General features: G+C 38.2%; 1 protein-coding gene across 1 annotated transcript in view; it reads left to right on the top strand.

The window, feature by feature from the left end:
• Positions 1–16,531, top strand: part of PDS5A (PDS5 cohesin associated factor A) — a 152,612-nt gene extending 136,081 nt beyond the window's left edge. Inside the window, exons 31-33 of the mRNA XM_055326255.1 lie at positions 1,156–1,264; positions 5,782–6,134; positions 13,858–16,531. Coding sequence (XP_055182230.1) covers positions 1,156–1,264; positions 5,782–6,134; positions 13,858–13,861 — 466 coding nt within the window. The 3' untranslated portion in view covers positions 13,862–16,531. The remainder of the gene's footprint in view (positions 1–1,155; positions 1,265–5,781; positions 6,135–13,857) is intronic.
• Positions 16,532–18,467: the final 1,936 nt, after the last annotated feature.

Here is an 18,467-nt window from a genome sequence, read left to right as displayed (position 1 = left end):
GGAGCCTGCTTCTCCCTCTGCCTGTGTCTCTGCCTCTCTCTCTCCCTCTCTGTGACTATCATAAATAAATAAAAATTAAAAAAAAAAGTTAACACTTAGGAAACAACACATTGGTTCTTTTAAAGAAATAGAATTTATAGGGCAACCCGGGTGGCTCAGCGGTTTAGTGCTGCCTTCAGCCCAGAGTATGCTGCTGGAGACCCAGGATCGAGTCCCACATCGGGCTCCCTGCATGGATGGAGCCTGCTTCTCTCTCTGTCTCTGTGTCTCTCATGAATAAATAAATTAAATCTTTAAAAAAAAAGAAATTTATATATTTTTTAAGTTTTATTTCAATCAAATTAGTATAACATGAGTTAAGATAACATTGTTGTAGCATTTCTACTTATAAGAATATTTCATGTGTATTTTAACAAGTCTTTACCATGGTAGCCACTGCATAAAAATTTCCACCTGACCCTACTCTTATCAACATTAAAAATTGAAGCTTTTAAAGATTTTTTTCTTACTCATGAATTTTTAAGTATAAACTCGGTTGGTGTTGTTTTAAACACATTCTTAGCAATAGAACCCCAAAATATAAGATAAATTAACATGGAGCATATGTGGTTTACAGAAATAGTAGGTCTCAAACAGCTGCCCCCTCCCTTCAGAGCATTAAGAACACAGACTGGAGGGGCTCCTTGGTTGGCTCAGTTAGTGAAGCACTCTTGATCTCTGGGGTTTGAGTCCAAGCCCCATTGTTGGGCACAGAGATTACTTAAAAATAGAATCTTAAAAAAAAAACAGACTGGAAACAACTATACTATACACTCAATTTATCATTGTATTTTTAGTTTGTTTTAGAGTTTCCTACCCCCAAGAGAAAGTCTTAAAAATGATTGTATGATTTTGTTTCACAGCTAATCTTATCAGATGGTTTTAGGCAGTCATTTGTGCCTTATATTAGTAAGGCTAAAGGGAATCAATAACACGGTATAATTTAGCAATGATCTATAACCACAGAAGATCTGAATCTTGCTAATGTTGCTTCACTTGGCTAGACTTCTAAACTAGCCTGAGCTTCTGTTTGTTTCCTTATTGGTATAGTGAAAGGATAGGCTATCTGTCCATTTGGTGAAATAATGAAGCTTTGGTTTATTTTTCTTCCAACAGGGAACAAAGTTCAGAGGCAGTAGAAACTGGAGTTAGTGAAAATGAAGAGAACCCTGTGAGAATTATTTCTGTCACACCTGTAAAAAATATTGACCCAGTAAAGAATAAGGTAAAATTTAACAAATGGATTTCTCCCAAAGTTTCATGGTAGATGTAAGAAGCCCACAGTTGACAAGTTGATAAATACTACATATTCTATATTTGCATGTACCACCTCTCACTATACTTTGTGCTTCCACTCTCTAACAAATGATTCACCCTATATCACTACTCATTTCAAGAGTTTAGGTGGTCACCCAAACCCCTTAACAGTTTCCCTTCTTACACACTAATACTCCCAAAACTTGAAAGACTATGAATTGAGAGTTTTTGAGATCTTTCAAAGTTTATTGACTCCACTAAGGGATGTGAACAGTTTGATTTCTATTATATTTTTAATTTAAAAGTTAAATTTATGAGTTAAGTTTTTAAAATATATTTGAGTTTTTGTTTAATAGCCACATTCTTTATTGTTGACCTTATAATTATGGCATCTAATTTCTTAATTTTGTGGCGGGAGAGAAGGATTGGTAGGAGAATTACAGACCTGAGTCTGAATCCTAGCTCTGCCACTCATTGGCTGTGTGTTTACTTAGGCAGGTTGCTTGACTTCTCTAAGCTTCTGCTTAACTATAGAATGAAACTGGTAACTTATCTTAGTAGGGATGGTATGGAAATACTATTGTTCTTTTTCCACAGAATCATATTCTTGATATACTTGTGTTTTTATTGCCCACCATATATTTATAATATTCATCAAATGTTTTAGGAATCACCCTCGGGTACATAAACACAAGACTGTAGTTACTCCACAATAGCTCAGCTCTGCAAACGTATTATCTGAATTCAAACTGAATAGATGAGGATATATTTTTAGATCAGTCTCTCACTATTCAACCTCTTGCTGCTTGTTATCTGAACTTCAGTATGTCAGTAGATTCAGCTAACAGGGAGCCTCTCACTACCAAACTCTGGAATTCAGAAACCAATAGACTTGACTATTGTGGGATTCTTGTATAGAATTAAACAGTCTTGGGGATCCCTAGGTGGCTCAGCAGTTTAGCACCTGCCTTCGGCCCAGGGCATGATCCTGGAGTCCCGGGATCGAGTCCCACATTTAGGCTCCCTGCATGGAGCCTGCTTCTCCTTCTGCCTTTGTCTCTGCTTCTCTCTCTCTCTCTCTCTCTCTCTCTCTCTGCATGGAGCCTGCTTCTCCTTCTGCCTTTGTCTCTGCTTCTCTCTCTCTCTCTCTCTCTCTCTCTCTCTGTCTCTCATGAATAAATAAATAAAATCTTTTTAAAAATATGGTAAAAATCAAAATTACCCAGCAAACTAGATGTGGGTGTTTACAATCAGGACATTCTTAGGGCACCTGGCTGGCCCAGTCAGTTAAGGGTCTGACTCTTGATTTCATCTCGGGTCATGATCTCGGGGTTGTGAGGTCAAGCCTCACATTGGCCTCTGGGCTGGGTGTGGAGCCTGTTTAAGCTCTCTCTCCCTCCTCTTCCACTGCCTTTCCCCTGTCTCTCTCTCAAAAAAAAAAAAAAAAATTGGGGGCAGCCCCGGTGGCCCAGCGGTTTGGCGCCGCCTTCGGCCTGGGCTGTGATCCTGGAGATCCAGGATCGAGTCCCGCGTCAGGCTCCCTGCATGGAGCCTGCTTCTCTCCCTCTGCCTCTGTCTCTGCCTCGGTCTCTGTCTGTCATGAATAAATAAATAAAATCTTAAAAAAAAAATTGGGACATTCTCTCCTGTTATTTACACTGTGAGAGAAATCAAATTGTAATATGAAGGATGGGTAAGGGAAAAAGAAACAAAACGTATCCCATGGATTCAGGCAAGCAGTGTTGCCTGTGTTGTCCTTAAGGAATCTTCTTTTTCTTCCTACCTGTGGCTGCCCAATGAGTTTCCCCTTTCCCTTGCCTTATTCATGAGTTCTTTAATTATATATTCACATAATATTCATAAATGTGTAAATACAGTTATGTGCAGGATTTTTAATGCAATCTTTTTACTTTTAAAAAGTCATCTTTTTACCCCATTTTAGCATTTACACTTTGTGTGTGTGTATGTGTATATATTTCCTTTCCCCTTTTTTTGCCACTACAAACAATATTACATTAAAAATTAAATGTGCATCAGACATTTACTAGTGATTTTTATTTCTGTGGACTTAATTCTAGTAGTGGGATTGCTGAGTCAAAGAGTAAAATGTATTACAGATTTTAGATATTTCTAGATTGCTTCCTTGAAAAAGTGGAACACCTGACATTGCTATTCATCAAGGTGTAAGTACTTTTTTCTCTATATGCCCACCAATAACAAATTTTAGGGTTTTTTTTTATTTCTTTCAGTCCCAAAAATCAAAACTAATGCCCCACTATATTAATTTACATTTTTATACCAGTATCGTTGTTGACTACCTTGTGAATTACACCTGAGATCTACCCATTTTTAAAAGATCTTTTTCTTACCTAATTTAACTTCTGATGGCTGTAGTAGTTTTACCTTCTTGTTAATATTCTTGCTCCCTTCCAATCCATTCACAATACAGCAGCCAATTTTATCTTTTAAAAATGTAATTTGGATTAAATTTGTCCTCTATTGAAAGTCCTTTGGTGACTTACATGAGCACTTAGAATGAAATCAGATTTCTTCACCTGTCCTGTAAGGCATTTGTGCTCTTCTCCTACCTTATCTTGAATCCCTCTCCTATCACCCCTCATAGTTCACGTTCCTTGTCTCTTCCAAGTTCTTTCCCTCTTCAGATACTTTAATGGTCCTCTTTTCTCTGTATAGCATACAGCACTTCTCACGTGATGAATGTCCTGCTTTTATATTTTTAAAAAATATTCCTTAAAAGCCAATTAGAATTGAGGCTCCCTCTGATTTTTTTCATGCCCTGAAAAATCAATGCCCTGTTCTTTAATCTCTGAGCACTTGGGATATTTTGTACTTGAATGTTTGTTTACTTTTTTAAAAATTAGCAACTACCATGCTAATCTCCATAAGGACAAAAACACTGTCAGTTTTCTTCCCTGATCTGTGCTCAGCAGCCACTGCACCTGCTAGGCATTCATTTGAATGAATGCTGCCAACTGCAGGGTTAATAGTAGTTGGTCATCCTGTTAACCCTTCTGTCATCCTAGAATCACTGTCTTTCCCCAGGCTGACACTTTGCCTCTTTCTTCTCTGACCCATTCTGTGGTGTTTTACAGTTTAATTCTGGTGGATGACCTTATTCTTGCTCCTTCAGGTATTATCCTTTCTCTTAAAATGAAGATTAACAGTAAGATAAATAATTAAAATAAGGGGCACCTGGGTGGCTCAGTCGGTTGGGCCTCTTTGGTTCAGGTCATGTTCCCAGGGTCCTGGGATCAAGCTCCATGTTGGGCTCCCTGCTCGGTGGGGAGCCGACTTCTCCCTCTCCCTCTGCTGCTTCCCCTGTTTGTGCTTTCTCACTCTCTCTCAAATAAATAAATAAAATCTTAGAAAAAAACCACACACAGTAAAATAAACCCTAAAGTAAAACACTGATTTGTGAAATTTTTTCACTGAAATTACTACTTTCATGAGTTTTCATGAAACATAAAAGATTTATCATTTTTACTCAGATGTTCTGAAAAGATTTTCTGGGGGAAATGGAAATTAATTAATTGGAAAGATATAGACTGATTTTTTGGATAATGATAGTGCTTGTTTGTTTTCCTTTAATCAGTTAAAATTATTCCTAAATAACCTTTGTATGAAAGTCACTTTTGATTCTAAAAACTATTAAAGTCCATTATATCTATCATACTAAAATGGGATTTTATTATTTTGAACAAAGACCCAGATTTGGATCTTTGACTAGAACGTGTTGAATTAATATGTATATTTAGTAAACTAAAAAGAAAAAATGTTCAGAAAACAGTAGAAGGTTAATGATTACAGCAAAAATGACAAATATTAGAATGTATGAGTAGAGTGAGAAATTGAAGAACTTTGTGTCATAGAATTACAGAAGTTATTCTAGACAAAACATCATAGGTAAAGAGCATATTAAATTATGCAAACATGCTCCCCCTTTTTAAAAAGTTTAGATAAATTTAGGGGCGCCTGGGTGGCTCATGGGTTGAGCAGCTGAAGCTCAGGGCGTGATCCCGGGGTCCAGGAATGAGTCCCACATTGGGCTCCTTGCGGGAAGCCAGCTTCTTTCTCTGCCTAGGTCTCTGCCTCTCTCTCTGTGTCTCTCATGAATAAATAAAATCTTTAAAAGAAAAAAAAAAGTTTAGATGAATATAGAGCATACCATCGATTAAAAGGACCTTTTCATGTAGAATGAATGTGTTAGCAAAACTGAGTATGTATACCACCATACAATTCAGTAATCATTTATTAGATATATGTGCCAAGCCGCATGATTGGCACCGCTCTCAGGCCCTACCCTCAAGGAGTTTGCATTCTACAAGGGATCTATAAGCAAGCAGTTCATTAGAAGCCTTAGAATTCCAGCTACTCAAAAATACCTTCAAAAAAATACTACTTTCCAGTACAGATTATTGATATTTAAGCAATTTGCATTTACAGAATTCTTTTGTGCTCTTTTAGGAGATTAATTCTGATCAGACTACCCAGGGCAACATCAGCAGTGACCGAGGAAAGAAGAGAAGTGTAGCAGCAGCTGGTACAGAGAACATCCAACAAAAAACAGATGAGAAAGTAGACGAATCAGGACCACCTGCCCCTTCAAAACCCAGGAGAGGACGCCGACCCAAGTCTGAATCTCAGGGCAATGCAACCAAAAATGATGACATAAACAAACCTCTTGGCAAGGGAAGAAAGAGAGCTGCGGTCAGTCAGGAAAGCCCTGGGGGTCTGGAAGCAGGTAATGCCAAAGCACCCAAACTGCAAGATGTAGCCAAAAAGGCAGTACCAGCAGAGAGACAGATTGACTTACAAAGGTAATGGACACCATTCTTTCTGAACTGTTAATTTAGACATTGTGTTTTATTCTTATTTTATTCTTAGTGTGTGCCGGTTACCCCCAAACACCTAGGCATTTGAGACTGAAAACTGCCCTTGGTTTTCCTGAGTAGGTTATAGTGGCATTTATTTTGATCTCATAACCTACGGGAAGCCAGTTTGAAGAGAGATCTTATTTCTTTTGGTTAATTTTTAATTAGGATATCGTGTTGTGATTATTTCTGCTTACTAGCAAGGATGGTATTATATTTTGCTTGGTATCCTTCACATAGTTACATGGGCTTTACTTAATTTAAAGGGCTACCTTTTTGGGTAAAAAGGTCTCAGAAAGCAGAAGACAGAAGTCATGACACACAAACAGAAGTCAGACAGGTATATCCTGCTCTTCAATTCCTCTTGTTAGAGTTAATTTTAATATAAATCAACAATTTACCCCACCCCACCCCCAATCTCCAGTGAAACAATCTCACAGCTGCTCATCTTTGATCATTCCTAGGCTGAGACTTCAGCTTCTCTACCCTGTAATGGTCGTGTTCCAGTGGGAGACCTGGAACTTGGCTCCTTTCACACTTGGCCTGCCCTCTGCTTTTTTCCTTGTATATCTGTACCTAACTCATCTCCCCTTGAGCTTAGATGACAAACATCTGAATTTCTTCTAGGAAAGAGTTTTGATCATCTCAGGATGATCTTACCATCCTGCTTCAGTATTTTTATAAAGTACAGTGTTGCCTGAAACATATGTGTTAACAAGTACATTTTTTAAATTACCATTCACATTAAGTTTTCTTACATTTTAAGTGTCTCTAGCTACCTTTTACAACATCTCATGGGAGCAGATCCAGGCCCAAACCTGATCTAAGTAATGGATGTTTCTCCTACTCACTTGTAGTTTTATGGACTAATAAGTGTAGTACTGAAAGCAGTTGGGGGCAAATTTATTTTTCTCCTCAGATTTGGATCTTTGACCTAGAATGTCTTATTTAACCTCAACCTCCTCTTTGTCTTCAGTAAGACAGTATAATAATACCTTCTTCAAAGGACTGTGGATCAGTAAACATAAAGCACTTAAAAAAGTGCCTTCCCCTTAATACACTTTTCAATTACACAAAAGTTGAACAGTTTCCTTCAAGATGGCCAGAATTTTCTAAAGGATCTCTGAAATTCTGTTTTAGCCATTCCATTATTAGTACTGATCATCACACATAGGCCACTTGAGCCACCTGACCTTACCTCTCATTTACTGTCTTTTTGCCTTCTAAGCAAAATATCTACTTACTTGGTCCCTGAAAATGTTTTCAATAGCAACCAGACCTTGTCTCTGATTAGGGCATTGTAAAACCCATTGCTCTGCTTTTGCTACACCATGTACCTCAGTATCGTTAAACCAACAAAAATGGCTTACATGCCAGGGACTGGTTAAAAATAGCATTGAGCCTTCTTGAAAATCTAAAAATGTCTTCAGTGAAAAAGCACCTTAGAAGTCTCAAGTACACTGGCTGTTAGGTTGAGAGGGGTGGGGGGACTGTGTTAGTCAAAACAAGTTCTGTGATGGTTTTATATTCTCAGTGAAGTTAGATGGTTAAATTAGATGTTCATGACAATGTTTACTGTGTTAATTCAGTAGAATAGATCAGGTATTTTGCACACATACTTCAGAAACTTCTGCTTGAACTGTCTGCTACTAATTGAACAAAACATAGAAGTACATTCTGAAACGTCCTCCCAAGTTTCCTTTTACCTTTTCCTAAACCTAATATACAACTCTGCCCTCTCATTCTAGCATTATGACTTCAGCTTGGAATCCTGATGAACTATTCAGTGAAAGCTCACTCACTGAAAGATCACTGAAAGTGAAAGATCACTGCTCATGATCACCTCTTGCATAGAATTGAATGCCTTATAGGCACATCAGTATTGCTCCTGGTACTTCTCATTCGTTCTTTCAACAAATACTCAACTGATAAGAATGCTCGCATCATGCTGGGTGTTGACAATACAGATGTATCCAAAATGATAGTTGAGGTTCTTGCCCTCACAGAGTTTATTTCCCTAGCTTGTCAACTCCAAAAAAGTTTCACATTAGGTCTGTTGATTGATACAGGAAATTATAAGAATTTTTTTTAAAGTACTACATAAAACAGAGTGAAATTCCAACACCTGTTAAGGACATGATGCTAAGTGAAATAAGCCAGACCCCAAAGGATAAATACTATACGATTCCATTTATATGAGGTACCTAGAGCCATCACATTCAGAGAGACAGACAGTAGAATGGTGGTTGCCAGGACGAGGAGGGGTAGGTTTTAGTGTTCAGTGGGTGTACAGAGTTTCATTTGGGGAAGATGAAAACATTCTAGAAATAAATGGCTATGATTGTACAACATTGTGCATGTACTTAATGCCACTGAACTATGTCCTTTAAAATGGTCAAAATGGGACACCTGGGTGGCCCAGTGGTTGAACGTCGGCCTTTGACTCAGGTCGTGATCCCAGGATCCTGGGATCGAGTCCCACATCAGGCTCCCTGCAAAGAGCCTGCTTCTCCCTCTGCCTGTGTCTCTGCTTCTCTCTGTGTGTCTCTCGCCAATAAAGAAATAAAATCTTAAAAAGAAATGGTTAAAATGATAAATATTAGGTCATATAAATTTTACACCAAAAAACTGCTACATAGGAATAATGATCGCTAACACTAATCTAGTATTTATTATAAGCCAGGCTCCATTCTAAGCTCCTTGTTAATGTATTAAATCCTTAAAACCCCTCTTTGTGGTAAGTTGTATCATTCTCAGCTTACAAAAAGGACGATACCCAGGCATAGAGGCCCCATACAGCTTTTCATCTCTGCTTATATGAATAGTGCAGCCAGGATTAAACCCAGGCAATATTACTCCAGAGTTTGTAACTGCCATGCTATATTGTCTTTTAATTTTATCTTAAATTAAGTCTTAATTCTAAGGCACTGCATGTGTACACAAAACTGGGGTAAGAGAGAGTGCTTTGAAAATTCTTGTGTACTTTATATTCTTATATATCTTAAATAGCTAATGTAATTCATATGAGTAATAGTTTCCGTAATGGAGTTTATAACTCTTATGTAAAAAGGTAGCTTATTTATTTTAAGTTTATTTATTTAAGTAACCTCTATACCCGTCATGGGGCTCAAATTCACATACAAAAAGTACAGGTTAAGGGCAGCCCTGGTGGCGCAGCGGTTCAGCGCCACCTTCAGCCCAGGGTGTGATCCTGGAGACCCAGGATCAAGTCCCACGTCAGGCTCTCTGTATGATGCCTGCTTCTCCCTCTGCCTGTGTCTCTGCCTCTCTCTCTCTCTGTCTCTATGAATAAATAAATAAAATCTTTAAAAAAAAAAAAAAGTACAGGTTAAGCCAAACAGACCAACTGTAGTCCTCTTTTTAACCTCTTTCAGAGTATGTGCAAACGAGAGCCCCTGCATATTAGCATCAGAGAGGAACAAACCAAGCAGTAGATCAGATATTCTTGAAAATGGCACACTTAAAGTAAATGAAGCACCTAATGCTAACAACATTGTCAGACTGATGAAAGTTAGGTACAATAATGTGTGGAAGATACTTGGGGTAGTCCTTGGCCTATCAACATAAATAATAGTAATGATAGGGAAAGGTTGTTAACTATATATTTGCCTTGCCAGCAGTCAGTTTGAAGTAAGTATAACCCTATATTAAAGATAAGGAGACCCAGACTACTGTCTCAGGGCACCTGGCCAGTGTCCTGCAGAGCAAAGCTTCGAATCCAGGCGCATCCCTTAGTAACCACCTCAGTGTGGTGGGTTCTCTTAATTTACACAGCATTTTGAAACATTTTTAAACTGTGAACATTCAGAACTCTATTTTTCCTTTTTCTTTAATATTTTATTTATTCATTCATGAAAGACACACAGGCAGAGAAGCATACTCCATGCAGGAAGCCTGATGTGGGACCCGATCCTGGACCCCAGGATCACGCCCTGGGCGGAAGGCAGATGCTTAACCACTGAGCCACCCAGGAGTCCCTGTTTTTCCTCTTAATATGTAAAAGATACTGTGTAATGATATAAAAGATACTGTGTAGTTACCACCAAATCATGGTGTAGATACATCAAAACAAAAGTTCCTTATTTGCAATTCAGCTGATATTTTAACTATCTCAACTTAAAGAGAAATGTTAAACCCTCAAAATCCTGACAGTACCAGCTTTATTTTTATTTCATGGTGGGACTGTAGCTTTCACTTTCCTATAAGACTAAACATACTTCTCATTGAGGCACGTGGCTGGCTCAGGCGGTAATGCATGCCACTCTTGATCTCGGGATCATGAGGCCGAGCCCTACGTTGGGCATAGAGTTTCCTTAAAAAATAAATAAAAGTAAACATACTTTTCATTAACTGCAAGTAGTACCTATGATTGATTTGACATCCCACCTGAATTTTCCTGAGACCTGGTGATGAATGATCACACACAGATTAAAGCCATACAATTACAATTCTCATTATAAAACTAGGACAACACCTTGAATCATCCTGTTAATGTTGTCATTAAAATTTCAACCAACTAATTACTAAAAGAAATGGGGTTGCCAAACCTGAGAGCCATCAAACACTAAATCTATGAGCCAAGGATGACTCCAGAATGATACTCATTGCCTTGGTAACTCAAAGCCTAGCCTAAAGGCTTTGCATTGTGGAGTGAGATCTAAATTGCTGCACTGAAGCTGTTCACCCCTGGACTCAAAGCTTGAGTGTAAGCCTTTGATAAATAAGGCCCAGTACCCCTAGTGCTTCTCTATGCCCCTGCTCTCTAATTTCACATGCCACTTCAGTCTTTTTCTTAACCTTGCATTATTCTTCATAACTTTTCACTTGCATAATCTCTTACTTCTCAGATGGTCCAGTCCTGCTCTGGCCACAGGTTTTCACAGTAACAGCTGAAAAAAGCCTTCCCCCCCTGACATTACCCTAATCTTCTTAACTCCATGTATTCCTTTGTCCTTCTGAGTAGGAATCTCCTCAAGGTAGCCAATCTATAGCTATGCTACTAGCATCACCTTTCAGAGGCTATATTTGGAATTGTTACTACTTTTGAGAAAATTCCTGGAATTTACCCTATTTATAATAATTAGCCATTTGTGTATTATGGTCAGGAAACAGTATCTGACAACCTGATAATTACCATTGGCTTCCTGAGTTTTGAGTGAAGGGTAGATCATCATTTCAATTATTAAGTTAATTTGTTTTTCCTTTTTGTTTTTGAGCTATTATCCAGATGTCAAACAATTCCAAACATTTTGCATTGAAAATGTGTCTGCATAGGTCTGCTGATTCACCAGTATGTTTTATTAGACTTAAGGCCTTAAAGTTCTTACAAAGAAATTATCAGGAAACACCAGTAGAGAAACAGTGCTTAAATTTGGGACTTCTGGGGAAACTAAATATAAGGAAATTATCTATAGGAAAACAGACTATTATTTTCCCATCTTTGATGAATATATTTTGTTCACTGGGACGCCTGGGTGGCTCAGTGGTTGACTGTCTGCCTTCGGCTCAGGACATGATCCCGGGGTCCTGGAATCGAGTCCTGCATCGGGCTCCTTGCATGGAGCCTGCTTCTCCCTCTGCCTGTGTCCCTGCCTCCCTGTGTCTCTCATGAATGAATAAATAAAATATTTTAAAAATATATATGTTTTGTTCGGTATGCTTAGTGTGGGAGTGTTCAAGAATCTTGGAATTTCTATTTTTTAAGCAAAGAATTTCCTATTTCCTGTGCTGATTTGTATACTCAGAAAGTTTCCTGTCATTACATGGATTCATATCTTCAAATTATAGGAACCCCTAAGTATGTATCCTCATATGTTAATCATATGTACCATGGTACATAGGTACCATGTAACCATGTAATAGATTCATATCTTCAAATTATAGGAATCCCTAAGTATGTATCCTCATATGTTAATCATATATTAGTTTGATATGAATACTTATGCAGTTTCAGTAGCAGGTGAATTTTATCAAACTAGTATGACATCTTTTAGAAGCCAGGTACTTGATGTGATGGCAGTTCACTTTGTGACACAGAATCAAATCCAGCAAATTCTTTCAGTGATCTAGATCATTTAAAAGTCTGTGAGAGCAGCCAGGAACATACTGAGCTTTGAGGTAAATGGAAGCTTTCCAAAGGTGCAACAGCAACTTATAGAGGATTCTTTGATATATTATTAAATCTGCTTTATATATCATAACAAATTAAGTCTCTATAAGATCTTAATCACTTAGCTTGTTTTTCAAGCATTGTCATCTTAATAAAATGTATATGTAGTGGAATACAGGTAAATATCTCCCTTGCATTTCTCCCAAGTTTGAAATTGTTGAGAAGGAGACAGTTTTTTTGGTTTTGAGGTGTTTTTTAAGATTTTATTTATCCATGAGAGACACAGGAGAAGCAGGCTCCTCGCAGGGAGCCCAGTGCAGGACTCAATCCCTGGACCCAGGATCACTCCCTGAGCTGAAGGCAGACGCTCAACCGCTGAGCCACCCAGGTGTCCCGGAGACACAGTTTTAATACTGATACGGCTGACAAAAAAATGTGGAAATGACAGGCCAGGTGGCTACAAATGCCTTGCCTCTAAATTGAACCACAGGCAAGCCAGAATGTCCCTTTTGGAAGCAAAAGATACAAATCTAGGAGAGGACAAGCCCAGCATGCTTAGTTCCTCCCACCCCTCGCCCCTCACCTAATCGATGGATTCTTCTCTTTCCAAAGAGGAATTAGGGGAGAGAAGAGAGAGACCACATTCCCCATGCTTATGCTTCCAGAGATCAGACTCTCTCTCCTTACTAGGAAAATGGGACCAGTGGGGATTTCATTCCTCTAACCTCTTCACAGGATTAAAGTAAATTTTCCTCCTTGTTGTTTGTTTGTTTTAAGCATATTAAAATGTATGTGTTTGGGGCACCTGGGTGGCTCTGTTGAGCGCCTGCCTTCAGCTCAGGTCATGATCTCAGGGTCCTGAGATCTCTGTGCTCGGCAGGGAGTCTGCTTCTCCTTCAGTTTTCCTTTCTCTGCCCCTCCCTCCATTTGTGCTCTGTCTCTCTCTCAGAAGCTTTTAAGAAAAGTAAAATGTATGTGTTTACCTGGTTTGGAAGTTAGAACTTCTTTTGCTATTTATATAAATTCATTTTGCCATAAGTGCCCAGTACCTTTTTTTCTGTAATACCATTTTGAAATAATTGTAATAACAAATTGCAGTTATTTCAAATAAATAGCTTCTATTTTATTATGGTAAGCAAATCTGCCATTGGATAGTAGCACCTAATGGTTGAAAATAAAAACTTCATTGGTATATTGTGTTTATATGTAGTTTAGAGAAAGATTCCTTAAAATAAGTAAAGGTCTCAGGTGAAAACTGGAAAAAAAAATTTTTTTTAAATCCATGAGAGACACAGAGAGAGAGAGGCAGAGACACAGGCAGAGGGAGAAGCAGGCTCCATGCAGGGAGCCCGACGTGGGACTCGATTCCCTGTCTCCAGGATCAGGCCCTGGGCTGAAGGCGCTAAACCGCTGAGCTACCCGGGCTGCCCTATTTTGAGATTTTTAGATAATAACTGTAGAAATGAAGTAATTCTGGTTTGGTTTGTTTTCCTGTTTGCATCTTTTCTAACTTTGCTTTCTTCTATTCCCATCCCCAAGGTAAAAAGAAAACTCATTTGCAAAGGGAGAAAATGAAGGCCAAACAGAAGCACAGGCTCCAGCTTCTGCAAAAACTTGGATTCACAATGTCCCTGAACAGAAAATGAAGTTAACTTCAGAACACACTTTCTGCCTTGAAAACTGAAAGAAACTATTACTTCCTTTTCACATGACCACAAGTCCTTTGATGGAAATGTACAGAGAAACTCTTGAGAGAGAGAGAGAGAGAGAGAGAGAGGCTAAAAGCAACTCTATTCTACCCTTCCCCCTAGACTTTTCTTATGAAAAGTCAATAATTAAGCAAATTGCTTAACACTTGGTTCCAGTTCCTGCATATCTGGAGTTTAAAGGCATAATATACCATTAATTTCCATGCTGCAGTTTTTATTTTAAGGAAAGTAACAGGATGTCCTTACACTGACACTGAAAATTCATCAATTTTAGAGCCAGGAATTCCTGTGTTACACAAGAAAAAAAAAATAGAAGTCTACTGAATTAATTTTTTAGAAGAAAAGAGATCAGATTAAATATTTCTTTGTTTTTCCTTTTGGAAACTTTTATGTATAATTCTTTCTGCCTGCCTACTTTTCTGCAAAAATGAGATGTACAGATTTCAGTTCCCTGCTATGAAAAGTGATGTGGTGGCAATTTTATAAATGTTGCTTTCTGATTTTTATCAGAGTGAGAAAATAATTAAGATTATTATTGATTTCATATCACTTCATATTTTGATTTCCCCTCCATTTTAGTTTAATATAATTTGCAATAAATGTACATATTGTTGTTTGTTTCATAAAGCATATCACTTTAAAATGGTTTTTACTCCTGTGATTATGTTGGAATATTTGGAATTTTAAAGGAGTAAAGACTGCCCAGCATTTGGTTTTATAATGTTTGTCACCAGATTTTTATTATTGATGTAAAGAAAAAAGTCAATTTTTTTAAATAGTTGGACTTTGGCAGCTTTGTAAGGAAAGTTGGAGGTGTTTAGGATTGCCATCAATTTTCAGCATTGTGCTATTGGGAATTAAGTATTTTGCTTTTTGTCTGCCAGTCTGGGCTCAGTTTTTATGTTTATTTTAGAAGACAACTGTTGCATCGATATATTGTTTCTTGGCATTGTTCAGCATAGGTGATGTGTGCACTTTTTGTGTACACATCATATTTAAGTTTTTTGCATAAAATAAATGCTTCTAGAGGTCATATGGTAGTCTTTTTTAATCTCTTTATCATATTATGTTTTGTTTCTTTTTATGTGAAAGGGCTAAAGTCATAAAGAACATGATTACAGTCAACTCTCCATTATCTATATAAAACAGTGACTGTGCCTCAGATTTTGAGTTGCAGTCATAATTTAAATTGTAAACTGAATGAAAGCAAGTATGTTACAAGAGCTGATTCAGGAGGAACTTGTAATTGATCCTCATGCTCAAGAGTTGTTGCCCCCCAGTCTTCATTTGAGGCTCTTTCTCAAAACTATAACTGAATGTGCTCACTCAGCTGCCTTGCACGTTCCTAGGAGGGTCAGAAGACATAAACGACACGTGCACTAGAACCGTCTTGAGACGCTGTACTCCACAGGCATGTAAAACAGCGAATGTGAGTAATGTCAAAATAAAAGATTATGTTAAATGTGAAATCTGCTAGTAGTAAATGTCACGTATGATCTCCTAGATAATCAAGAGTTGGCTGTATATTGACTCAGTGAAAGATGGGTAACTCTTTCAAATATGCATGTACACACATGTAAGTATCAGATGATGGTTAGGGAACAGTGAATACAAGTGATAGAAAACAATACCTTTTAAAAGGGCAAGAAAAGCCCTGCTCTTCTTATTGCCTCTTCATTACCCTTTAGAAGTATAAAATATTGCCTCCAACATGCTGAAAAAGAATATCTATGCATAAGCATCAGAGAAGTCCCTCAAGCAAACAGTGGACGTGTATATTTAGAAAGATTTTAAAGTGCTCTTAGCATCAGACAACTTGATTCGCAAGGCCACTGACCTGTCACCAATAAAAAAAGCACACTGGTAGGGACCTTCTTTTTCAACTCCTTTTGATTACTCAGCATCACAGCTGACTAGATTACCTAGTGCTATTTAACAATGTAGCAGACCCATTTGCATCTGTTTGTGGCTGCATCGATTTTTGCAGGAGAGGAGTTTAGCTAAAAGGATCTGGTCCACAGGTGTATGTAAATGGCCCCTCTGGTTTCATAATGTCATGCAAGCATCTGGCACTAAGGGAAGGGAGAGTAGGATGATAAAAAGATTGAGATGATGGGGAGGGACTTAAGGGACATTTGTCAGTTTTCCTTAGAAAAAGGAAAATGTTAAATCCCTTAGGAATTTGATATTCACATCTCAGAGAAATACAACACAAAGTGCAGACTTATATTTGAGAATTAATGTTAACCCTTTGTGTCTAGTTTGAAGCTTCTTGTATTTGTCTAAAACTACAAGCCAGAATTTTGTATCTCCTTTGATAAAAAGTGTGTATAATGTAAAGTAGTTTTGCATATTCTTGTGCTGCACATGGGCTGAATTTTTAAAAAATTTTTTAAAGACTTGAAGCAGAACCTTGTAATTTGTGTAAATGATGAGTGTAAAATCCTACCATAAAATGCTAAAAATATGCATTGTTTCAAATAAAACCAAGAAATGCAGCATTATATAGTAGTGTGGAACCCTGAATATTCATGTACCCCCTGGTATGTCACAAGTTGATAAAATATCTGCATATTTTCTGTTTGAAATCTGGAGTCTGCATATCCTCATGAGAAATCAAATGTAATCACAAGTCAAAAAAAAAAAAAAACCTTCAAACTTCTTGGCTACATACTCTGAACTGACCTACAGTGACTGAGGGAGAGCATAATAGATGATAAATTCTGATAAACATTTGGGAAACTTTAGAAGTTCCTTTTTAACCCAAGAACTTAAAAGTGGCCTTTCATTTATACTATGATACATCTATTTATTGCAAATTTTGGACATGCACATTTAGTTTAAAAACTGATGGACAGCAAGCAGATTACATGTATCGGAAATAAGAAATGGACAGAATGAGAAATAAGAAAGCTAGCTATCCTGCCTGGTTCTGTATTTCACCCTCCATGGGATTATCATTCTACACCTTGATATTCGTACTGTCAAGACGTTTCTGTCTTCACTATTCAAGTGGATAAACTGTTCATAGAAACCAGTGGAGACCAACAAGTCTCTAACAGTCTGACAACAAGCTTTGCAGCCTGCCTCAACAATGATGGCATTGCTCACAAGAAGTTCGCTGTAAGACAGTAACACGGTAGAACAATGGAAATGAATGTGCATAATCACACACCTCCTCAGCCTGTAAACCAGAGCTTTAAATTTTCAATTTCATAAGAGTAATAAACCTTCTTTACTTCATTTTGTGTCTTATTTGAAAGGCCAATGGCACGTCTGGATGGCTCAGTGGGTTAAGCATCTGACTTCGGTTCAGGTCATGATCTTGGGGTCTTGGAATTAAGCCCTGCGTCACACTGCACGCGGAGTCTACTTGTCCATCTCCCTCTGCCTTGTGTCCACCCCCCGCCCCCCTTGTGCATGCACTTTCTCTCTCAAAAAAGAAATGAAAGGCCAACAGGAACATGTGAGTCCCATTTCTAAGGAATATGGACCAGGTGTGATCAGGATTTCAATTTGGGGGTCTTTTTCAAATAATATTTATCAATCCTGATCGCCAGCTGAAGGCCCTTTACTTCCCCTCATTCTCTAGTTACTCCTGTTCTCTAGCAAAGACCATGCATTTTGAATAAAATCCATTCCTTTTAGGAAATAACATTGTGTCCAATTATGGGAGAAGCTTGGAAAGCAATCAACTGGAGGTCATTTATACATACAAGGAACAAGGTCCAAGTCTGTGGAAGCCAGTTAGAACATTGAAGGGTACGCAATATGGCAGGGGCTCACACTGGAAAAACAATATTTTGAGCCGTTAGAATAACTAGCAATATAAAACAGCACAACATAGGCAGATGTGACTGTTTTAGGTGATATGTTGTCTGAACTTCAGGGCCCTGAGAGATGCTGTAGAAGCAGAAAACCTTCCCTTTCTATATAGAGAACTCAAACATAAAAAAGGGATTGAGCTGAACAAGCCACTGCCGCACGCACAGTAAGCTAGATCTGATGCTGAACCCGGTTCTTCAGGTTGAGGAATCCCCAGGCAGAGGTGATCATAAAGAACAAACTCCAGCTGAGAAGGAACAGAAAGAAGCCTGCTAGTTCAGCAGGGCAAACACTGCCTGAGCACTTGCCATGCATGAGGCATTACTCCATCTGCAAACTATGGAAGATCTCATCCCAGCCCCCAAACCTTGCTCACCCGCTATCCTGAGTGCACTCCCTTTCCAAACACAAATTTGAGTGTGCTGACAGTTCCTGTCGCCTCTCTGCACAAACTCTGTAACCACAGGACCTTACTATGCTTCTCCAAAAAAGCAAATTCTGGTGGAGACCCAGTGTCTCCTTGAAGCGCCTTTTAGGTTTGTTCTCAGCCTTCTTAAAAGATTTGCCCCAATGGCCATACAACCCTCATCCCAAAAAAGTTGCTGAGACCATTTT

The sequence above is a fragment of the Nyctereutes procyonoides genome, unplaced genomic scaffold (assembly GCF_905146905.1).
Source record: "Nyctereutes procyonoides isolate TBG_1078 unplaced genomic scaffold, NYPRO_anot_genome, whole genome shotgun sequence".
Classification (NCBI taxonomy): Eukaryota; Metazoa; Chordata; class Mammalia; order Carnivora; family Canidae; genus Nyctereutes; species Nyctereutes procyonoides.
Note: the sequence above shows the minus strand (reverse complement) of the source record. Positions and strands in the feature narration are given on the sequence as shown.